The 26,579-nt window shown below is 26.6% G+C and overlaps 1 protein-coding gene across 1 annotated transcript in view; it reads right to left on the bottom strand.

The window, feature by feature from the left end:
- LOC100200850 (uncharacterized) overlaps positions 1-26,579 on the bottom strand; it is a 65,634-nt gene that overhangs the window by 9,365 nt on the left and 29,690 nt on the right. Inside the window, exons 4-9 of the mRNA XM_065791821.1 lie at positions 21,177-21,341; positions 16,687-16,937; positions 16,336-16,596; positions 11,200-11,674; positions 7,008-7,342; positions 3,072-3,224 (exon numbers count right to left, since the gene is read on the bottom strand). Coding sequence (XP_065647893.1) covers positions 3,072-3,224; positions 7,008-7,342; positions 11,200-11,674; positions 16,336-16,596; positions 16,687-16,937; positions 21,177-21,341 — 1,640 coding nt within the window. The remainder of the gene's footprint in view (positions 1-3,071; positions 3,225-7,007; positions 7,343-11,199; positions 11,675-16,335; positions 16,597-16,686; positions 16,938-21,176; positions 21,342-26,579) is intronic.

Genomic DNA, 26,579 nt, shown 5'->3' with positions numbered 1-26,579 from the left:
CTTCTTTAATAATAAATAAAGTTTTTTATATTTATATTATTGTATGTAAAAAAAGAAATCACTCCGTAATATCCTGTCCTCAGACAGATTAAAAAAATGATAATGAACTGCTAAATAAAACTACATTATAAAAACTTTTATGTTCAAACTAAGTCAATAACGGCACCATTTTTAGAGCGGCATTTTAGCTGTTGTGAGTTTATGCGAAAATGTTAAAAAAAGTTAGAACACCGAATTAAACAAAAGCATAAACTAAAAAGAATTTTCTTATTTTTCAAGATTTTCAATATTTATTTTAGAAAAAAAATTATATAAAATTTAAAAAAATTTATATTATAATATACTAAAATATATATCATTATATAGTAATACAGGCCTTGTTACGAGATTTCGCAGCGTAGGGAAAACGCGTAACGCATTTCAAAGTAACTCAACTCAGCAAATATATTTTGCATTGTTAGAAGTTATATTGCGTCACTTCAGGTACCGCTTTGTATTTAAAGTTATTTTAATAACGCGTTAAAAATCATACAAACAGTTTTTTTTTCTCACTATAACAAAAGTTACAAATGAAATCTAAGTTCTTATTTAAAAAATCATTCTTATCATTTTTTTCAAATATGAACTAAATTTTATTTTGAAAAAAATATTTTTTTCATGAAACGTAAAATAATGTTTGTTTTTTTTCTTATAATTTTACAGTTGGTTTTTGGTTATTTTATTAACTGTTAATAAATTTTTTCTTATTTTAATTTGTAAATTCTTTTTAAAAATGTTTTTAAACAATAAAGAGTTTTTTTTTTGTTATTTATCAGTTACCAATAACATATTCGTGATCGTAATTTATTTTCATAAATTAAACGAACGTCATTAAAACTTTACGTTATTGAATTAACAGTAAACAAAATATCTTATTAATTATTTACATCAAAATAAATCGCGCATTTTTTAAACAATTATGACTAAAAATAATTTTATATTTAAAAGGAATTATATATTTAATTCCTTAAAATACAACTCAAAACACCTTATTTTTTTTAACTAATTTTTTAACTAATGTTCTTCAAACAATAAAATACTAATCGTATTTGCTTGCGGTAAAGTTGTGTTTTAAGAAAATCAAAACAAAAACGTGGTCGCTGCACCGTGTTGTTACCATTTTTTATTTTGATGTATTAAACAATATTATTAATTACAAATATTATTAATTATATTACTTATATTAATTATATATAATATATTAATTATATTATACTTATATTAATTATATATAAAAATATAACAATATTATTAATTACAAATAGTATTATCTCAACTTATTGGTTTATATTAATGATTTATTAGAATAAGGTCAGTTATTATATATATATATATATATATATATATATATATATATATATATATATATATATATATATATATATATATATATTCGTATGGGCCTTTACATCAAGCATATATGGTAAAATCCCGCATATATAGGCCTTTTAATAAAAATCCCGCACGGGCTTTTTAGAGCCACCACGCCCCTGGGGTTAGGCGTTTGTAAAGCTAAACAGCTCGTATAAAGTTTACTAAAAAAATTCTCTTATATAATATTTAATATATAAAATAATACTTCTACAAGCCTAATTATAATTTATCCTGCAAATGCATTTATATACAGTTGATACAGTTATAAGTGCATTAAGTAGTTTTGTAACTTTCATAATAGAATGAAAAAAAAATTATTGATTTGAAACTGTATATAAATAAACAAAATAGTTTTATGTAAAACGAACATTTTAAAATAACTTGAATTTTATTAAAATTTATTAGAAAGAACTTTCTTTTTTTCAACATAGTTCAGAAACTTTAGAGCAAAAAAAAAAAAAGAAAAAGTAAACAAAGCATTTTAAATTTTTTTAAAAATTTAATTAAATAAAATAAATTTTAATTAGTTTTAAGTTTTTTAAAAACAGAAAGTAGAAAAAAATTTATTTAAGTTTGTTTTTTTATCTAAAAAAATCTAAATGTTTTTTTGCATAAACTATTTTCAAAGATTTTAATCAAATTGAAAAAAGATTGGTTTAGTTGAAAAAAGTTTTGGCGTAACGTAAATGGCTTAAAGTGTGAAAATCCATTTTGCACATAAAATTCGAATAGTGTAACGCTTCTTAACAAGGTCTGTGGTCTATATCTAGTATCTATTAAATGGTCTGTATCAAAAATAATATTAGATCATAGAAATATTATTATAAATATTATAACAATCAAATTTGATGATTTTGTAATCAAGCATTCTTGTAATACTTTTTCTGGTTATAACTTGTTCAAATAAATAATAGAATGAACGAAAAAAATTACTTGCTCATGTTTTTTTGTTTTTTTTTGTTATTCACCTCCTCAAGGCCAAGAAGGCCACTACAGATGAGGAGGCTACTTAATAGTGGTTATAACCCTCTCTCAATTCTATAACTCCGAAACAAGAACCTTGACGAACAAGGCCGCTGCGCGGAGAAACAAATTGAGCACGGTACTACCAGGGATGTGGTGGGGATTAAACTCGGAACCTCTCGCCTATGAAGCGAGCGCTTTACCACTACACCACTACCGCATAAAATGTTAAATGAATAGAGATGATTTCATTTATGCACAAATATTATAATTTTATTTTTACTGCACTCACCTCCCCAAGATTGTGTGGGCTTACTACAGTTGAGAAAGTTACTCAACTTCAAAATACATATCTTGAAAAACAAATCTTGAAAAACAAAAGGCAAATGTGCAAGTCAGAATTCCTAGTTAACAAATTGCTCTACAACTTTAGTTTAATCATAAACTCATAAAACATTGTTTACATAAATATTGTTACAAATTGTTCGCTATTTGACCACTTTAAGTTTAGAAAGTTAAATATATCTTATTTTAATGCAAATTTCAATAAATTGTTGCATTAAAAAAAAATATTAAGTACTCTTACTTTATGGTAATAACTATTCTAATTGATGTTATTAATTTTACTTTGTTTAACTAAATCAACATCTATAGTTTGATAAAAGATTTGTATAAAAAAAATTGAATAAAAATACCTGTTGATTAAAAAATTCTAGCTTTTTGTTGCTTGTTTTCGAATCGTCTTCAATACGCTCTAAAGTCTTTAACATTTCAAGCATTTTTCGACTTGCCTCTAATAGAACAGTTTGTGAAGAAGTAGCTTTTGGGTTTCGATTTTTTTTAACACGCTGAAAGATAAAATTTTATTAAAAGCTGCATTTTTAATTGTGTAACAAAATAAAATACCAAATCTAAAAAAATTTCCTTAATGTGATTTTTTCAAGTAGATTTAAGAATTAAAGCGAATTTATGGCAAGTTTTAAATATGTTTTTAGATTTTTAAAAATAAAATTTACAACATGTTGAACAACAGCCGTTTATTATAAAATTTATAATAAATTTATGTTATTTATTATTAATTCATGTATTAACCAATCAAAAACAAAAATATTAATTATGGCACCACTTAGCATTCAAAAAGATATTATTAAAGGCACTTTTGTTAACAAGGAATGCATTAGATTTGTTGACTCAGCAAAAAGTTTAGGTGTGATACTTGACAATGAGTTGTCTTTAAAAACACAAATAAATAGGATTGTTAAAAACTATCTACAATATATTGAGCAAAATATCCAAAATAAAACAATTCTTATTGCACAAAGATTTGTGCACCATAGTATGTTCTCTAATATTTGCACAGCTAGGTTATTGCAACTTCCTCTTCTTTGGAATTAAAAAGACACTGTTAAAAAAACTGCAGTCTGTTCAAAATTATGCAGCAAGACTAATATTTAAAACTAGAATAGAAAATCATGTAAGAGATCAGGAATTTAACAACTTGCATTGGCTAAAAATTAGTGAAAGAATCTATTTCAAGTTCCTTTTAATAATGCACAAATCTATTATTCTGGAAGCACCAGCGTCATTATGCAATTTAATTCACTACTTATGTCAGAAGGAACACTAAAATTAAAGGAAACAAAATGCAGTAATCGTTTTGGTAATTGAGCATTATCCCACTAGGGTCCAAAACTTTGGAATATACTTCCAAATATCATCTATGAAAAAAAAAACACAACTATTTATAAGAAAAAAATCTTATTTAATCTTAAAATCTTATTTAATGGTGAATCGTGAACAACTCCACCAGAAAACTCTTGAATGGTAAAAACTTTTGAATATTAATATTAAAAATTTAATGGATAAAGTTGGCAAAACATTTGAGTAAATGTTTTGCCAACTTTATCCATTATTCTGGCAAAACACAGTAGCTGTGGTTATGCATTTATGTATGTGTTTATTTAATATTCTATTATTGTTCTAATTGTTAAAATGATCATTATTATGGTTGTTATTGCACTTTTTTATTTTTTGAAAATAATTTTTTTCAAACAAAGCTGCAAATACCTAAAATTTAAGCTGGGAGTTACTAGAGAATAAAGAATGGCCTTAAAGAGAAAGAAAACATGATTTTCAGTTTAAGCATCTTCAAAAGACCATGATAGCATTTGTAAAAAGAAAAAATGAGATGCAACCTTAGAAAGATGGGACAGCGGCTCAAACTTGGCAGATAAAGCAGATCCAACTACATTAAATATGTTTTTTTACCAAGAAGAGAAAAGGGATCAATAGAAGAACCCAAATATGACAAAAGTATTCTAAACAGAGATGATTCCATACAGGGACAACAAGATGATTCCATACAAAGATAATTCTATACAGGGACAAAAAGATGATTCCATACAAAGATGACTCCATACTAAGATGATTCCATACAGGGACAACAAGATGATTTCATACAAAGATGATTCCATACAGAGACAACAAGATTATTTCATACAAAGATGACTCCATACAAAGATGATTCCATACAGGAACAACAAAATGATTCCATATGATTGCAAAGGTAGATGCAACCTTCGCAACCAATTGCATATGTGATTTCCATAAAAGGGCAGTTGTGAATGATAATCCAAGAAGCCATTAATAAAATTAATAAAACATCAATATAGATGAGAAACAATACAGGACTAAGTAAAGAATCTTGTGGTACCCCAGAAGTTATTAAAAATAAGAAAAAGTGGCCACTAAACTAATCTTCAAGTAAAATAATGTTGTTATCAAAAGTTGTTAGCAAAATAATTTGCTGGATTATATAGAGACTAATAAGAAGTGAAAAGTAATTGTTCAAAGTAGTAAGATGAAGGGCATTTTAGAAATGACTATAAAGGGTTTTCTAATAATGATATATTAGATAAATGTAAGAATTTCAAAGTAAAACGAAATTATATTATGATTTAAAATGCAGCTGTTGTTTCAATTATAAATAAAGTTTCAAATACTGCTACAGCAATTGCATCAGGGTTTTTAAAAGGTATGGTGGTGACTTAAATATTGTCAACAATAAAAAAAAGTTTTTTTTTATTGCTGGACAAATACAAAGCACATAGAGCCAGAGATAAAGTTATGTCAGAACATTAGATAAATGAAAAGAATAGAATTGAGTTTGAAAATCATTCTTGTATTCTCTTTGATGGAAGAAGCGACAAAACCAATGCATTGACATTTAATGAAGAAATCAAAAATTTTTATCCTATAATTAAAAAGAAAAATACTTATACCAACGAATATGACCATGGTACTGATCATGGTCATATGACCATGACATTTGAATATGGTAAAAATTTTCATCATTTAACTAAAGAAGAAGTATGTAAAAAATTATACCTATATGATTTAATATATTTTTTAAGGTATTTTCATATGTATATATTCTATATATATATATGAAGATACCTTGAAAATATTTGTTAAAATATGATTTTAATTTAGTAAATTTTAATTATTTAAAAATTACTATGTTGATCATTAGTTAATAATTTAAAAAATTTGTTTGTTGCAACCAAGGTAAGAATAATTTTATCACCTTGTCAAATTACAAAATTTGTTTGCACTGATAGCCATTATGTTATTGCTATTTTGTGTAATAGCTAAATGTCTTTGCAATTAATGTCTTTTCTTTCAGATTTTGACTATTTTTAACAATGCTCTAGAAAAAAAATCAGCAACAGGCAAATTGATTTATAGTGTTAATACTTTTTGTTTTTCTGTTTTTACTTCTTTTATCATAAATTATCATAATAATCATAATTTTTTTCACTTTAGATTAATCTTATAATCCTTTTTCAGAATACAGCAGAACAAATAGAGGGTCCACATCCCATAAGGCATATAGGGTGTGGGGCCAAATTTAGGGCAAAGGCTCCTCTCTTTTTCAGTGTGGCTCTTATAGAAAGTGAAATATGAGGAGGGAACAGTGGGAAAATAATATGCTTCATCTATATTTAGTATTTTTGTAGTTGGTTAATCTACTAGTTGTTAATTGATGATGCAGATGTAATTAATTTTTTTTGTAAAACATATATATATATATATATTTTATATATTTTGTTCTATTGTTTTGTGTGTGTGTGTGTGTGTGTGTGTGTGTGTGTGTGTGTGTGTGTGTGTGTGTGTGTGTGTGTGTGTGTGTGTGTGTGTGTGTGTGTGTATATATATATATATATATATATATATACAACCCTCGGAATTTGGAAAAATGATGTTGGCATTAAATTGCTGACCTTAAACTGTTATGGGTTGGCATCAGGCCGGCAAAAAATATTTGACACAAAGGGGTTACATTAAAATTAAAAATGAGGTTGTCAATGTTTTGCTGACATCAAACAGTTTTATGTGGGCAGTTAGGTCGGCACCGCTGAATGCTAACCTAACTCTGAGAGTTGTATATATATATAGTAATTGTAAATAATAAAAAGTTGTTTTATTTAATGATGTTTTGTTTTAAAAAAAATATATAATTTATAAAATAATATACATTGTTATATATAAATTGTTAGCCAATACCTTTGTTAGGAATTAAATTGTAAACAATAATATTTTAACTTAAAAACCAAAAAATATGAACTGACCATAGGAGCACAAAACTTGTTGATATAAATTTCAAATTTTTCTTCCAGATGTGGTACAAGCCAGTCATATGTTGCATACTCAACAGCTGAAGTTAAAGACACTTTAGCAGCAGCTCTATCAGTAACTCTACCAAATGCTTCACCCAATAATCCAATATATAAATTTAAACTGATAATACTGACAAGAACAAAATGAGTACTTATGGCAAGTCGTGCATATAACTGATTGACTGAAGCGAGGGTGTTAAAATCATAACCACCCACAAACAAAAGAAGAAAAAGTTGATACAGCAGGTCATTGAACTTTCCATATTCGTTATCTCCATTATTAACATCTACAAAGTATTATTGCCATTATTAATATCACTAAGTATTATGTAAATATCATTTTTATTATTAATATCTAAAATGATGAAAGTTAATTTAAAAAATTAAATACATCAAACCAAAAGAAAGATGGAAAAATTGATATCTATAGTAAAACAAAAATTGATATCTATAGTAAAACAAAGAATCTTAACAAAAAAAGTAATAACAATAAAACAAAAAACAATAAAGAAATAAAAAAGAAAGAAATATAAGAAAGATGAAATAAAAGATGTAAAAAATATAAGAAAATTTTTAATTTCAATTTGTTAGAACTAAATCTGTCTATACTATTTATAATGTCTTATAATGAACTATACGCAAGTATACGCAAACATAAACCATCTTCCTTTTTATCTCTATTAGTATAACAGTAGCTAGATGGAAAAAATCAGTAAAATGGAAAAATATCATTTTTTTTTCCCTTCTTTTATTTGAAAATTGATTATTTATTTATTTAAAAAAGTAACATTGTTGATGCCAACTTTACTAGACCTCCCTCTCTCTTGCTTGTTAGCAATAGTCAAAAAATTTCAGACCCCCACTCGAGCCTATTTTGCTGACACAATTAATGGACAGCCTCTTTTTGTTATAAAAATATATTTTTTATAACATTTTTCTTCATATTTTTATTCATCTACTTAGAAAAATGATTAATTACAGCAATATAACCATATTTAAACCTAGCCCAACCTAACCCTGACTCAAACTCTGAACTTGACTTTGACCCTAACCAAACCCTCAGTCGATGTAGCAGCACTCTTACTGGCACCAGGCTATAAAATAGTTAATGTATGTAGTTTTCACTCTGTATAGAAGTTATTAATGGGAACATTTTTTTTACAAAAAAAGCTTAACGGGTAGACAATAATGTCCCAGATATTGCTAATGTCCCTGTAAATATCCATTTTTTTGTAAAATCTGTCACTGTAAATAATACTATATGCATATATATATCAGAGGTGTACTCTCGTGGTCGCCCATAGATACCAAGCAACTGAATTTTGTGAAGGGTGAATAAAAATACTCCTTTGATAAAATAAAGTTAGTGAAAGATTTTGATTGGCAATTCTAGTTTAATTATTTTTTTAAATTTAAGAATTCTATCGAAAGAAAAGTAGTCTAAAATTATAACAAAACAATATTTTGAAAGCCACACTGTGGCTTTCCATGACACTGTGACATTGTGCCACAGTTTGTTTTCCACCTTTTCTAATCTTTTTAATCAGAACATAAGAAAATTTTCTTATGTTCTGATTATTAAAATGAGTTTAATAAAATACTTCCTAAATAAAAACTAAAAAGTTTTATCAATTAAACAAAAATACTGTTTTATTTTATATTTTTACAAATTTTATTTAAGGATTTAGAGATAATAGAACTAAAATTAGAGTAATAGAACTAAATTTGCAACAACAACAAAAAAAATACTTTGACAGGCCCTGTTAAGAAGCGCTATGCAGCTTGCATTTACTGTATGTCGAAAGCGTTCAGTCAGGCAAAAACCTTTTTTTTTGGAATATTTATATTATCTTTTATAGTACAGGCATTTTAAGAAAAAAAGTAGGCCTACCTAGAACAAATTGCAACAAAAAGTCTGTCAGCATTTTTTGTCTACTCTTAGTATCCTGAATGACATATAAAAAGTCCTAAGCAATCCTTGTGGGGGAAAAGGAATAAAAACACAAATTAAACAAAAAGACTGTCATTTTTGATTTTGTCATACTTATCACTTTTTCCAAAAAGTATAGTGATACTTTTTTTTTTTTTGCTTTTGCAGTATGTAACAGTTTTCTGATGCTTTTTTGCTTCAAAACACTTTGACTTGTACTTTTGAGTAAAAGCTTACTTTAAAAAATGATACAAAAGTTATATTTATTTTAAATCCCATACTGATGTAAGCATGACATAAACAATATTTGCAGATATTTTTATAAAAGTAATATGGATAGTACAAATGCATTATTTAGGTTAAACAGCAAGTCAAATGATGTTAACTTCTTCATCTGAATCATCAAAGTTCATTTTAGATACATTTGCACATGTATCTCAAATGAACTTTGTTGATTGGACGATATGAACACATATCGTCCAATCAGTCTTCTTTCTGTTATTAGCAAGGTTTTTGAGTCTTTGATCAACAAATTTCTTATATCCAACTTGAGTCAGTTAATTAATACTGTTTTCGATCCTCTTGCTTTAGGGCTGATCAGGCAGGTGATCTTGAATCAGATCTCACTTCTGTAACAGATTGGGGCTTACAGTAGCTTGTGTAATATTAGGAGATTTTGCTGGAAATTATCAATATGTTGTCTAGGATGAAGCTCTAAGTTATCACTGTAGCAAAAAGTATTTAGGTAATGCAGAAAAACATTTCGTAATTATATATCATTGCTATTATTTTTACAATGGTATCTAAAAGAAATTCAATATTTGCAGAACAAACCTAAAACAATATTTTAACACAATTTTATTTTAGGTTTGAATATATTATAATATTTACAAAACTAATAACAAAATTAATGCTACTTACTCTAAGTAGCGTTAGCGTTAGTCTTAGTATTTAATTGACAGTCAAGGTACCCATTCTGGGTACATTGACTGGCAAGAATTCATTCTGGGAGGTCAAGACAGCAACTTTGATTATTTCGAGTGGTTGTTAACTGCACTTTTTTTTGTATGCTGGTAGTAGTAGACTAAAACCTTCTGATGCCATCCCATAATGCAATGTATGTTTGACAAATGAAGGTATAGTCTGATTAAAGTTAATGAACCTGAAAAATCTTATTCTGCAACAATAGTTATACACTTAGTATAAACAATACAGTATAGTAAATATAATACTTTAGACAATAGCTATGATCACTCTGCAATAGCATTGAAAAAAAAGAGAGAAGCTTAGAATAAATAACAGAAAGTTAAAACGCTTAAATTAAAAATTTAAAAAGCAAATGTAAAAAAAGAAAACCATTTAAAAAACAGAGAAAAGCTTTTGAAAAACAGAGAAAAGTTTTTAAAAAACATAGGCACCAATGTTTCCCTATGAATGGCAACATTTATCTTAATAATTTGTTAAAACTTTATTTTTGATTCCACTTTTTACACCTTTAAAATAAATAAAAACATTATTTAACTGTTAACATCAGTTAAAACTGACATTAAACAGATTAATAACTTATTAAAAACTAAATAATTATTTTAAAAATAATAAACAAAATGTTACTTAATATTCTCTAACTATAAATTCTTTGAATCCTTTTAAATTCTTTTCCTTTTCAATTCCTTTTAAATCTTTTTGAATCCTTTTAAATTCTTCAATTCATCAATCAAATCAAATCAGAAATCAAATATCTTATTTATACTGATTATACTAATTATATAAAAAAGTTTATTTTTATTAAATTTTTTATCAAATTCAAATCATGTAATAAATGAGTAACAATCAAGTTATTGAAAAACTGCATCTCTTCTAAAAATTTCTATCTATTCTACTAAGCGACATTTAGCCTGTACATTTAGGCTACAAAACAAAAAAATTTAATATAACATATTTTTTAATTAGTGGTAAATTATAGAATTTAAATTTTTTAAAAATCCCAGCAAAAATTTCTAAATTTTTTGTTAAGAGGAAGCCTAGTAAGCACAAGACATGTTTATCACATAAAAAACATACACAATACATTTTTTACACCTGCTAAACCCGATTTGTACTTACTGAGAGGACATCCCCTGGATAGTCCACAGATAACTAAATTAGTCTTATAGTTAGTGGTAAAATAAAGTTACCTAAGCAATGATTGCTGAATTTAAAAAAAATAATTCTCACCATTTCTTCCGAAAATTACCCAGAACATTACAGCAAATGGTATATAGAACTCAGTATACAAAAAACAAAAACGAGCAGCTGCAATTGCCATTTCCCCAAGCATGTCAATGAATGGACCTAGGAATTGCAAAGATCTTAATGCTCTGTTCAATCGTAACCAAGTTACAAGAATAAATACTGATGAGAAATACATTCTCATGTTTAAAATGAAAGTTTTTGTTGGACTGCAATACCAATATACAGTAAAGATCATTTGAACGGTTGACATGAGCAAACAAAAAGCTTCAATTAAATTCCATCCACTTGTAAAAAATTTAGATGAGCGTAGTTTTAAAGTGTCTAAATTGCTTTTAAGCAATGTTCCCTCTACAGGCCAAGCAGGATGACAAAATTGAATATCAAGCTGAAGTTCGAATAACTTTGCTTGCTTATATTTCTCATTCAATTTCAAGGAAATAGAATATTCCATATATAACTAAAAATGAAAGAAAAAAAGTTGAAAAATTAGTAAAATAAATAATAATAAAACAAAAAATTGCCTAAAAATTTTCAAAACAATTTCCTTAACAATTGTCGTGGTTATATTTGGTGGTTATTTATATTTTTATTATTTTGAGATAAATAGCTATAAAAATCATCTTTTAAATTAATATTTATTACAAATTTTATTTATCTTAGATTCTTACAGTTATTGAATGCTAATAGAAAACAATATTACTAACATATATGTTTGTCTGGCTAGGGGTTAGAACTGTAAGTGTCTGACTATGAGGAAACACCTGATAGTTACCAAGTAAGATAGTAAGTATAAATTTCCACTTTTATTTGTAAGCACAGTTACAATTTTTTGAAGTTTAACTGTGCCTGGCAAGGAGTCACCATCATGATAAGTGTCTAACAATAGATGGCATGATTTTTAAAGCTACTCTGAAAAAAAAAGGAAGAAAATTACGCTTTATAATTTGAGAAATTTTAACAGGTGTCTTAGACACCTTCAATTAACCTTTATAACAGAAAAATTCTATTGTGCATTTAATGGGAGTGGTGAAGGAATGGCTAAAACTCTTGACATATCAAAGATTCAGTTAAATCTGACATGGTGGTGTTCCTCATTCTCAGCTAACAGCTTGCAGTGGGTGGTGAATTTTAACTCAAACAAAGCTTAGTTGTTTGCTGCTATTATTTAATTTTTGCTGATATACCTTTGTTGATTTATGGCAACACTCTTATTAAGTCCTCTACTAAACCACTTCTTGGATTATTATTTACTACTGACCTCTCATGGAACTCATATATACAATCAATTGCAAAGTTAGCACCTGTAAAAGTTGCCCAATTTTATCATGTTTTTCATTTTCCTTCTTCTGAACCTATAATTCTCAACATCTAAAAATTTCTTGGAAAACTGTTGTCATATTTGATTTGATTTTTCTAATAAGGTCCTCTCACTTTTAGACAAGTTTAAAAATACATATAAATAAACATAATTATAAAAATACGTTATAAAAGTTGTTTGACTACTCTCTAGCTGCTATGCTTGGGTCTCTGTGTTATTTTTGGCTCTCTTTTTTTTCTATTTATCTTTATCTCTTTTTTTTTCATTATCACTTTTTTTTATATTTCTTTTCACTTTGTTTTTATTTCTCTTTTTTTCTGTAAATACTAACATAGCCACATTTCAAGTGAGCTATCATTACATATTCCATCAAGGCCAATATTCCAATGTTTTTTCTCTTTTAGACAAGTAAAAAAATGAATTGTAAACATAGTTGGACCTGCTCTTGCAACCAACTTCCAGCCATTATCACATTGTTGTAATGTTGCTTCTCTATCTCTCTTCTACAAATACTATAATCGGCACTGTTTTAAAGAGCTAGCATCTCTTATGCCATCTACTAAAATTCATTCTCGTGTTACTCACCATTCAATTAAGTCTCATCCTTTTACAGTGGCTGTTCCTAAGAGCTACAAAAATTCTTATTTGCCTAGCCTTTTTCCTCGAACATCAGTCCTTTGGAATTTGCTTCCTTTATCTTGTTTTCCTGATTTATACAATTTGCAATCTTTTAAATCATCTGTTAATTGTTATCTTGCTCTATAAATTTCATCTTTTCTCTTCCAGTAACTTCTAACTCTAATTGTGGTTGCTTGCAGCCTTGTTGGAAGTGAAGATGTTTAAAAAAACCCCCTCAATCTTGCATGATTTGTCATTTAGCTAAGTTGTATCCTTTTCCTATAACTGTTACTTCATGCTAAAATCTTCAACTTACTTAGTTTTTTTCCTTTAACATCAGTGCTTTGGAACTCTTTTTGTTTGTTTTCCTGACTCACTTAAGTTTTACTTAAATTAAGGTTCATTATAGATTTTGAGACCCAATCCTCAAGCTGTCACAATGATTATACTGAAAATGAGCTGCTTGTTTTAAGCAATTAATATGAATATTTATAAAAAGCCAAAATTAATAATCACAAAATTGATAGTTTTTAATATAAAATTATTACAAATATGGCTAAATTCAATTTTTACGGAACCACGCTATCACAGATTTTAACGATTTTAGTTGTGCTTACATTCGTATAAAAAACTTAAAATTTTAACATCTAACTCCTAATTGTTTCCAAAAATATCATTATTCTGTATCTTTTTTTGGCTGCCTTTTTTTTTTAGCAGCACCACCACCATTACCATTCATTATTTAACTGTGTCAAGCAATTAGCTTTAAACTATGCAGTGTTTGTTCAATAACGATGTAATTTGTAACTAACTATTTTTTAGGGTTGAAAAATCAAAAATGGTGACCAAAGTTTAAAATGTTTTTACAATGCTTAATAGCAAAAAAATTGTCTAGTTATGAGTTTTTAAATAATAATTATTTTAATGTTACTCAATGTTTTCAGAACTAAATAATAAAATAACAACATGAAAAAAAAACTGCAAAGAAATTTCTTACAAACAAAAAAAGTGTAACAGAATATATTAAGAAAGTTTCAGTCCTAATGATGTAAAAAAAGATAATTAGTCATTCTTGGAAAAAAGAAAAGGTATTAATAAATAACTAAGAAAAATTTAAAAAAATTTATTGCAAAAAAAACAAAAACATTTCATACCTTAAGATCTCATTTATAAAGATAACAATCATTTAAAGATAATGGACCATGAGAACTGCTGAACTGAGAACTGGCTTGCAGATGAATTAATGAAGAAAAAGAAAATGAACTTACAATAAAATTTTTTTTGAAAGAAATTCTTAAATCTTATTTGATCTCTATTAACTTAGGTATGCTTAAAATGAGTTAATCTCTGTCAAGTCAATTAAACTCTGTAAAGTCAATTAAACTCTATAAAGAGAAATTATTACAAGATCAACAAACAGTAAAATCAGTTATTCCAAACGATTTAAATATAGAGAAGGCAAACTTTCTCAAAAAATCTAAAGAAGTTTAACACAAAACAAATAGCAGGGTTCAAATTACTAACAAATACCAGGGTTCTAATTTTAGGAAGTTTAAATCACAACCAAAAAATCAGCATAACGCTGATTCCAATATTTTGGTTTTAATAAGTATATTTAAAAAAATGTTATAAAAAATATAGTACACATAAGTTACATAGAACACATTAATTATATAGTATAAATATCACACGTGTTGCTAAAAACAAAAAAATGTATCCCTCTCCAACATATAAGTATTTAAAAAAATAAAATATGAAATGAGTATATTTTACTTTGATTTGTGTTAACATTATAATTCATGTTGAGTTATGTAAATAATAATATGAGTTAAAATTTATATAGTAAACTTTGATGCTGTTATTTACATTGAGTTTTTTCTTGGTGGAGTTTTTTTGTGTTCACCTCCTTAAAGCTGTGGGGACAACTACAGTTAAGAAGATAAAGAATATCATGCTTGAGGAAACAAGCTCAGTGTGGTACTACCAGGAATAAGTGAAAACTAAACTCGGTAATGCTTACAAAGCAAACTCTCTACCACTACACCACAAAATAAAAGGCAAAAATCTTTAAATTTTTTAGTTGAAACATGTTGGTTTAGACACTAGTTTGGTTGCTTAGACTAGTTTCATTGTTTTTTAATATTTAACATATAAAAAACCATAATTCAGCCTTTTAAGTGTCACTTAAATTTATCACTAATCTTAAATATTTTGTACATACCACTTATTTCTTTTAAAAAAATTTTTTTCAATTACAAAATCAAAAATTATTCTTAATAAAAAACAAAGAATTAAAATGATATTTATATTATCTCATTATCATTGAGATAAAATAATCTTGAAAAAAAAAAAAAAAAAAGACATGAAAAATCTGGAAAACATGGCAAATATGAAATATATAGAAAACATGAAACACACAGAAAAATTGAATAAATTTAAAACTTTTGAGAAATGTTATCAGTCAACAAAAGTTTTTTTCTAATATTTAAAATTAAAAATTAAATATAAGTTGCTTTATTTTTTATTTTTATTACTCACATCCCAAGGGCAAGAAGCTAGTACAGTCAAGGAGCCGCTACAGTTAAGGAGGCTACTTTAAGTGTGGTTATAACCTTCACAAACAACTTGATGCACATAGAAATATGTTGAGTGCAGTACTAGCAAAGGTGGGGATCAAACTCAAAACTTTCCCTTTATGAGGCAAGCGCTCTACCACAACACCACTAACACATTAATTACCAAAATTTGTTCATATAATAATAATAAAATAAAAATAATATAAATAAAGTCAACAAAAAGTTTTATACAATTTGTATAAAAAACAGCTTAGCTATTTATTATACATTAGTTTTTAATTTTTTTTAATTTTTTTTAATTTTCTTCTACTATTTTTATTTTTGATAAATGCTTTAAAAATTAAGTGAAATTTTTGATGTCTCGTTTAATCAAGAAACTAAGTAACAAATCTTATTTTCATGTCTCGTTTAATCAAGAAACTAAGTAACAAATCTTATTTTTATGTCTCATTTAATCACAAAACTAAGTAATAAATCTAATTTTCATGTTTCATTTAATCACAAAACTAAGTAACAAATCATTTTTTCTTTTTAATCCTATTAGTATTTTTATTTACTGAAAAATTTTTTTTTTATCAAATTTAACAATTAAGATCTTCAACTTACTTTATACATGAAAAAGAAAGTCATCAAATAAGAAAGAACGGCAACAACAATAACTGCATTAAATTTTCCCAAATTTTCATTTCGTACCATATTATTTCGAGGTAACTGGAGAGTAGCAGTAAATGTCCACATTATAGTAAAAAGCAGGTAAAGAAATATGTTTAAATAGACATAAAAATTTGAAAACTTTCCTTTAACTTCTAACAATTTTAAAGTAACAGGATGAGTTATCAGTGAAAGATCTTGTTGACCAATTAAAATCTATGTAAATTTAAAAACTAAAATATAAGTTAAAAGTTTATAAACAAATTATTAATGTTTATTCATCAAATAAAAAAAAAATAAAAATACTTCCAAAAATGTGGGAGGATTAAATTTAAGCCCTCGATCAGCACTAAGAAGTCTCCACCGACGTTTTCCTAAGCAACTAATATAGTAATACTCCACTAACCCATCCTTTGCCAGAAATTGATCTAATGCTTGTCTACCAACAAAAGATGGCAATCTCTCAACAATTAAATCTATTACAGCAGTACCAGTTGTGCAGTATGAAGCAACAGGAAGTTCCAGATCAAGAAAATGTAAACACATGTTTTCAAGACCTGTAAAAAATGTTTAAAAAAATGTGTTTGAAAAACGTTTTAAAAAGTAAGATTTTTTGGTTGTTTTAAAATTTAACTCAAAAAATTCACACTTTCAATATTTATTTAAGTCATTGCCTTAATTAAATATAAAACCATAAACCCTTTATACATAAATACACCTTGCCTAAGTTCAAACCATCAGTCAATCTATGAACTGAAGATACAACAAATATTTAATTCCAATAAAATATTTAACAACAAAACAACAGCAAGTTATTTAATCTTTTTTATAATACAACAACAACATAAAAATAATAATATTAATAATAATAATAATATAAATATACATACATATATATTTTTTCTGCTGACCTGATGCTGACTCACACAGATTAACATCAGCAAATTATTGCAGACCTTATTTTTTCTAATTACGAGGGCTGTATATATATATATATATTCTAATGAATAGGACAATTTTTTTAATTTTTTTAAAATCATTTATTTTATAAATACATGTTTCGACTATATCATAGCCATCATCAGTTAAAGTATATTAAAATGGTTAAATCAAAAATAGTAAAATTAAGTTGAATTAATAGAGACCTTATAATAAAAAATACAATAAGAAATAAATCTTCATAAACATTTCTTACTATATCTTACAATATTACAAGTTTATACACCAATATTCCACTACAAGAAACAATAGATATTGCCATCAATAGCATTATAAATACTAAAGTTAATCTTAAAATTAGTAAAATTAATTTAAAAAAACTCTTCAGTTTTGCAACATCTCAAACTCATTTTCTCTTCAAAGGACAAATTTATGACCAAACTGATGGTGTTGCTATGGGTTCTCCCTTAGCATCTGTAATTGCTAATCTTTTCATAGGAAATTTTGAAGATAAATGGCTCAAATCATATAACAGAGAAAAACCAGCTTTTTATAAACGGTATGTAGATGACATTTTTGCTGTTTTCACTTCCGAAAATCACGCCGATTTATTTTTGGAGTATATCAATAATAAACATAACTCTATTACTTTTACAATGGAAAAAGAAATTCAATCAAAAATATCATTTTTGGACCTAACTCTAAATAAAACAAACAATTCCTCAGTTACCACTGTTTTTCATAAGAAAACTTTCTCGAGACTCTACGCAAACTTTTTTAGTTTTACTTCATTTTCATACAAAGTTAGTCTGGTTAAATGTTTAATCGATAAAGCATATAAAACAAACAACACTAGTCTCGATCTTAGTCATGATATTAACGATCTTTTTAAAGTTCTCAAACCTAACTTGTACCCGTCTTGGTTGATTAAGAAAATCCATAGCTCTTATATTAACAACACCAATAACGACATTTCATTGCGTTCGGAAAACCTACAAAATTATCAATATTTTAAACTTCCTTATATTGGAAAAATATCTGATTTAACTAAACAAAGACTAAACACAATCATTAAAAGATATTGTAAATCAGTCACCGTAAGATTGGGTTTTACTTCATTTAAAATTTCAAAAAAAAATTTTCTGCAAAAGATCCTTTTCCTACAGACTTTAATTCATTTGTTGTCTGTAAATTTGAATGCACAGGCTGTAAATCCTGTTATATTAGCAAAACTACTCGCCATTTAAAGACACGAATAATCAAGCACCAAAAAATAGATAAAAACTCACTCATTTATAAACATTCATTCAAGTAAAAGCAGTGTTAATAGTTTTAATCATGCTAATTTTTTAATTTTGGATTCGACCTCCAACAAATTTATGTTAAAACTCAAAAAAAAAACATTTACATAATGGGAAAAACCCACTATTAATAAACAAATGAACCATGTAAAAATGACAATTTCAATCTAGTTCCTTTAAACATTAGCGGTTCTTTTATCTTTTTTAAACATTTGTTACATTATTTAATTGCTTTTTTATTGTATTTTTTATTATAAAGTCTCATTAATTCAACTTAATTTTACTATTTTGATTTAACCATTTTAATATACTTTAACTGATGATGGCTATGATATAGTCAAAACATGTAATTATAAAATAAATGATTTAAAAAAAAAATCAAAAAAACTGTCTAATTTATTAGAATATATATATATATATATATATATATATATATATATATATATATATATATATATATATATATATATATATATATATAATGCGTTTTTTAGCTGACTACAAAGACTTCTGGGTCGGCACTACAATAATGTTTAAAGTCAGCATTTTTAAAACTTAAGTATGAAAAATTTATAAGGACCGAGTTGACCTAAATCCACAAAAGTAATTGTATATTTACATACCTATTGTATACAAGATTCAAATATATAATTGCCTCTAAAGATAAGCTTTTGATGCAGTTTTTATTTTTAATTTAGTTCAACTCCTCAAGGCTAAAAAAGCGAAAAAGAAGACTAATACAGTTGATGAGGCTATTTAATTTTTATTTACTTATTTTTTAACTTGCAACTCTCTCTCAACTTTAAACTCTGAAACACAAACCTTGTTCAACAAGGTTACTTATTATTAAAGAAGGTAAATCTTGTTAACATGGGTGCTGTGCAGAGAAACATTATGAGTGCCGTTCTTCCAAAAAATTAAGATGGATTTAAAGCTAGAACCAAGGGTTTTGCCACTAATCTATATACTCCCTCTGATAACATCACATTAAGATTTTCCACAACTGGTTTGAAAAAGTTTTTTATGCTTTAAAGTGATTTGTCAAAGTCATTTTGATACATACTTAAGTTTTTAAACTTTTTTGTTTGCTTTTGGATTGACTAGAACAACCATCTAAAAATTTTTCTTTTTTTTCTTTTTTTGCATTTCAGTTTACAACATGTTTATCAGAGTTTACAACATGTTTTACCAAGTTGTTTTGCATCATCAGAGATAATGCAAAACAACTTGGGCATCAATAAACTGTTAGTATTATAAAGATGGTTATAATAAAACTGTTAAACTGTAGTATAATATAATTATATATAATTAGTATAATTTTATTTTAAATTTAGTTTTTAATTACCATAGTATTTGTGCACTCATTCTAGTTAAAACTTTTTTTAAAAATTCAGTTTGATTGTCAATATTTTATTTTTACTGTAAATATTTAATTTTCTTTGCTGCAAATATTTAATTTTTTATTTCAAATAAAATAATGAGAAGCAAAATTTTGCAACATGCTGCAAATAATTTCAACAAAAATGTTTAAATCTATTACAGCAGTACCAGTTGTGCAGTCTTTTAAATATTTTCCTTGATTGCAATATTTTGACAAAACCTTTGCACATTCCAGATGTTGAGCAATAGTATAACTTCTTTTTTATTGTTAGTTTTTATTTTGTATTTCATCAGTTAAATTACTGTTTCAAAATTATTAGAAATTTATTTTAAAGTTAACTCTGTAGTTCCTTCTTTGAAAAACTTTATTGGAGTCGAGTATGTCATTTGCCATTATAAGTTGTTTGCTTTATGTCTGAGTTCTTTTTAATTCACATTTTTGAGATGACCTTTATTTTTGTATGCTGCTTAATTGGTAAAAAGCCATACATTGCAAGTTATGATTTGCATTTTATATATCAGGTTCTTCTCCACTTAGAGTAAAAAAAAGCAGACTAAGAGGGATCAATTTATTGAAATTAATTACTTCTTTTTAACATAAAATGCAAGTAAATAAACTTAAGAACACAAATATCATGAGATAAATGTGTTAATGTCATAATAATAAAACATTTTAAAAATAAGTTTATATACCTTTTTGCATGGTTGTTTCATTTAATATTATTTTTTCATTTTCAGATATGCATAAAAAAACTCACATCTTCAGCATTAACTAAAGCACAAAAACATATTTGCCTTCTATGGGCCAAGGACCACCAGACTTCAAAAAAGAATAGCAAAAAACTGTGTTCCAATGAAAAAAATTAAATTTTGATGATCCTGATGGCTTCAATTAATGCTTGCATGACATTTGAAAAGAAAAAAATATTTTCAAAAAGAAGAGTTATGGAAGGCTGAGGAGCAAAGAAAAGAAAATCAAAAAAAAAGAAAATTTAAGGAAACAACTTTTATTGCCTTTAATAATTTCTTTAAATAATATATATTACTATTTACAAAAAAGTCAAAGTTTCCTCTATTAACCTTATCTTCTTTTCTACTTCTCTTTCATCTATATTTCTACCCTCCTCTTTTCTCTCTACTCTCCTTGATTTTTATTTATTTTTTAAACATTCTTACCTCTTTCTGCTGCAAGATAAAAAGGGCATCTACTTCTTTCATCTTTTTCCAAAGGATTTGCACCATGTTTTACCAACATATCAAAAGCCTCAATAGATCCTGACTTGGCTGCAAAATGTATTGGCATTTGTCCTTCCCCTTTATTTGTTTTATGAAAAATGTTTGCTAAATTAAAGATAAACAAAAACTTAATCAGCAAGAAAAAATAAGAAAACAAAATTTTCAGTCTAAAACATAATTACAAAGTTACAGTAGTTACTAAAATTAAATTCAAAACAAAAAAAAGTGAAAGACAAAGTGCACACTATACTGATTCTGTTTTAGCATGTTTCACAAATATCTTTTTCAATACCAGATCACAAATAAGCAGCTCCAGGATCCCGGAATTTTAACAAGATATAATATAATATCTATTTAATACTAACTTCAATTAAAAAAATACATTTTTAACAAACATATAATTATTGAATGAAGGCATTTTATATTGCTGGAAGAAAAACATAAGAAAGTAATGTTAGAAACAAGTAAATTCATTTGTTTTATGTGCTTTGAAATGACTTCAGGAAGCACAATGCATTTAAACAAAAACATGCCCAATCAGCCTCAACACTTATCGATTTCATAGCCAACAAAAATGAATAAGTTCTTTCTAAATAATAACCACATGTACTGCCATTTTATAATAGTGTCATTTGATTTTGTATTTTTGTACATCATTTCTAACTGGTTGCCTCAGTGATTGTCCTTCTTTAATAATCCAATCAAGTTCCTCCTCAGTACTCAAAGGATTACTTACATTAGGTACCATTTTACATTCTTTAGTAATATAGAGTGTCAAATCAGGCTCAACCGATGCTTGCGCTAAACAGGACTTAATCTTTTGAGCAACTTTACTAAAGGCTTTTGACATTGGTAATTGGTAAAATGAAGAAAAACCTGTAATTATTTATTCCTTGACTTGAAAGGAGTTTTAACCATTTTGCAGGTATTACAGACGTACATTAATATCTGTTTGGCATTCAGGCATACAAACCATTATAGCCGCACGCATTTTTTTGTTAATGTTATTGCCAGCATTTTTTAAATCGGTAAATATAAAACTAATATCATTGTCTGTCATAAACGTATTAGAATCCTGCCAACAAAGAGCTTCAATTCAAGCTTGTATGAAAACTAGAGATGCAATAATTTTTAACAATATTGTTGCTTTATCATGTGACAGAGCTATGGAAATATCTTGGACTGGGTAAATGTAAGTTAATGTTTTTTTGTATACATTTTTTTACTTGGTAAAAATTTTCATGCATTAACACAAGGCTGCTCCACCTTGTCTTGCAGCTCATTATAAAAGACATTTGTTTTCCATATTCAGCCTTTATATATTTTTGTGAGATGTAGTTGTTGGTAGGTAGTTGTCTAAACATTATTACTGTTTTTTGTACCTATTTAATGACTGCCCCATGATGAACTTCAGTAAGTTCACTTTGAGGCCTTGCAGTCCAGTAAATCTTTCTCAATTTTCTTTCCCTTAGACAAATCACTGTCAGAAACTGATTTTCAAATTATAAGCTGAGACTAAAACATAACTGTTAATTAGCAACCAGCATTCTTCAAACTTTTTCATAATACTAATTCCATCAACATTATAGCCACAATGCCGTTGTGTCGTGAGTTTTTTTGGCTGGCATTAAACCTGTTATTTGCACTTAAACTCCAGAACTGAAAAGTTGGTCCATCATTAATAATATAAGAATAATTTCAAAGTGATGTCTACCTCCTACCTCAAATTCTATTTTCTTATGCACTTTGTTTATAGAATTATATCTAATCAAATACTTTTGCTGTAGTCTACCATATGATTAAGAATTATGTTTACTCATATTGACAAATTTCCGAATCCTATGACAGTAAGGGAGGTAGCTAAATCTTTTAAAGAAAAAATGACATTAAATGAAAACTTGTCAGATGTTATTAGGCAGGCAAGTGTAGCAGAAAGTATTTTATCTCCCCTTTCCAAAATCAATAAGTAATCTGAAAGTGGTTTAGATTCTTTTCGTGACAGCTCCAGGTCAGGTTCAGGATAATCACGACCACCCTGCTTCTTGTATCAGGTAATTCCATATCAAAACAACAAGTCGAAATAACCCACCATCTCAGAAATACTTGAGTATTGGCACAAATGCATTTAATAGCGTCATTAGGAATAATCAAAAATAATTTGGAGCCAATTTTATTATTTTAAGAGTTATGGATCTATGAAGTTTAAGGTTTTTTACATTTTTTTATTCTCCGCACTCTTAGCAATGTCTATTGCAACACTAAAATGTTAAAGTATACACAGTTACATTAACCATACGTTTACAAAATTTAATAGGTATAGAAACTTTTGAAGAAAGAAATCAAAAATCATTACTTAAAGTTATTAGATCTTATATTTTATTAAAAACTTTGAAATGCAAACTGGGTTTGTAACAAAAAATTTTCAGTAAACATGTGCAGTTTAAGATCAATTGCAGAAAAGGTATTGATCTAATCATTTTAAATCTTTACAATAATAGTTTATATATAAATACCTATAAGAGACAATTATTTCACTGTTTTTTAATGCATATATCTATTTTATTATAGTTTTATTTTTATTCTATTTTATTTTAGTTTTATATATTATATATTATATTATATTATATATATATATATATATTTTATTATAGTTTTATTTACCGTTTTAGTTATTATCTCCATACAGAAATTATATCCAAAATAATTTCTCACAAAAAAATAATAATTTCTCACATAAGTATTATTATTAATCCTCAAATGTTAGAACCAATTGCTGTGTTAGATGTTAAAACCAATTATAGCTATGATTAAACTTATTAAGTTAAAAATAAAAATGAATTTCTGGTTTCTTGTTTGATTAATCAAATGAAGCAATTGGTTCTAAATTTTGAGTTTTGATTATAATACTCACACGAGAAATTTTTATTTTTTCAATGCTGGTTTTAGAAAAATAAAATACTGAAATTAAATATTTTTATAATGACTGGAACATCACAATGCTTAGTTGGATTGATTTTAAAATCAAATTGTCACAAGTTAACGTTTACGAACCACATTGGAATAAACTTTTTTCACTATTTAGCTCCAGATGAGCAAAGTTTAGTTGCGCTGAGGTCTGTTTCTCCTGTTTTGATTATTACTTATGTTTTCATCATTGCAAGTTCTATCTTAAGAAGTTCCCTGTGCTTTAGAATAAATGCTGTGATCCACTGTTAGTTCACAAAAGTGCAAAGGTTAGTAAAGCTTGATATAAAGTTTTTTATAAATGATACTTTGTCATAATTTTAAGTTCTATATGTTTGTTAATACTAAGCACATTTTCTTTTATTGAGTTATATTTTTTAATTCACACTCTTAAAAAAGTTCCGGTAAAATTTGCATGAACTGTTCAGACTATTTTTTATGCCTAAAACTTCAGGGGAAATAACTGAAAGTTTGATCATTGCGTTCTGATGATATTTTTTGCCTGAGCAGTTCAGGATTAATTTAGATCAACAGTTACTGTTGATATAAATTGATCCTGAATTTTAGACAAAATGCTCAAACCTCTAAAAACCTGAACTTTTAATATTAATTTTTTGCTTTTTAAAAGAATGTGCTTGGTAATGCTAAAAAATTTTAACACTCAAGAGTTAATTAATCATTTGATTTCAAAAGGAATTTCTGTGGAAACAACAGCTAAATTGTCGAGAAAGTATTTACTACATAAATTTAATATTTAAAGGTGATGATATTGACAGAGATGCATTTTTGCAAATGAACTCTGTTTTGTTTCATTGTATTAGAATAAAAATGGGTCAAGCAATAAAGCTTCAGTCCCTCATTGCAGTACAAAAGGTGAACTTAATATTATTATTTACTTTTTTTTAGGATGTCAATGTGTTGTTACCTTTGCCCTAAAGATTTTTTAACTGTTGTTTGTTACATAAATCACTTGAAAAATGTTCATCTTTTATTTGAGCCTTGTCAACTTCGGTGTAATGTCGGTGGTTGCATCTGGTTGTTTACTACATATAATATGCTAAGAAAACATATTAATAAAGATCATACCAGTTTTGAATGAAGAATTCAAAGAATTAATGTGCTTTAAAATTTAAAATTGAGTTTATTTATGGACATGCATGTCATGGATGTTGCGGTTTTACACCTAAGTGAAAATACCTCTTATTTTTTTACTACCTCCTAGTTAAAATACCTGTTATTAAAATTTAAAAATTTTTAATTGAACTTATTACATATGCACATTAGTTTTACACACAACTCTTACTTTCTGGTTGTGCCTAAACATAAATACCTATCAATCTTCTGTCTCAATATACTTTTAATCAAAAATAAAGATTAAATTTTTTTGATGAGTCAAAAAACGGCTCAGTTTTTTTTTTTTTTGTAAAGATATTTATATATACTTTAAGAATATGAAGATTGGAAATATATAGATCATAACCTTTTCATATATAGATCATAACCTTTTCAGTAATTCTTCTCCAAGTAAACATGTTTACTTTTAAATTTTATTAAAAACACTGACTAACTTTTATTGATATATTATTAAATATAAAAAATTATTATTTCATAGTATAATTTTATGGTTTATCATCTTATAATATGTGGAAAATTTCAAACTATGAAATAATATAGTTAAGGTAAAAACGTATGTATCGACATTTACTTGTTACTAAGGACGTTGCTAGGGGAGCATGATAAGTAAAAATATTACTAAGTTTTAAATTTCAAACAAGCGTAACTTCTAAAATATTCCGATTTGTTTAAAACAACTTTATGGAATTGTTTTTAACATAGTTCTTCTTCTTCATCTTCGTAGTTATCTTTGTTGCAAAAATTAAGTCTTTTAGAGATAGTGGGTTATTTTTTTGAATTTTTGTTATTGTTTTAACACGGAATTACCCTATCATGTAACACAGTACAACCAACCCCATGCCCTGATGCCTTTTAGGATTTGCTTTTTGGAGACAAAAGCTAGGAGAAATAAACTCCAACTTGAAAATCCCCTGCCTTAGGGCTCTTGATAAACTTAAATCATGCCAAAAGTAACTCAAAATATTTAACATAAAAAACCATCTCTACCACCTAAACTAATATATCTTATATAATATATAAAAATATTTGTGGTCTGCTAAGCAACCTTTTATCAGTTGAATCTTACCTTTCTTTAATTCTCTCTATTTAATAAACTATTTTGCGAAAATAATATATCTATAATATCTATAAGAAAATAAATTTCTCTATTTAATAAGCTATTCTAAACTATTTAATAAATGTTTTACTGAATCTTGTTTTCCTGTCTGCTGAAAAATAGCATATGTGGTTTCAATTTTTAAAAAA

The sequence above is a fragment of the Hydra vulgaris genome, chromosome 02 (assembly GCF_038396675.1).
Source record: "Hydra vulgaris chromosome 02, alternate assembly HydraT2T_AEP".
Classification (NCBI taxonomy): Eukaryota; Metazoa; Cnidaria; class Hydrozoa; order Anthoathecata; family Hydridae; genus Hydra; species Hydra vulgaris.
Note: the sequence above shows the minus strand (reverse complement) of the source record. Positions and strands in the feature narration are given on the sequence as shown.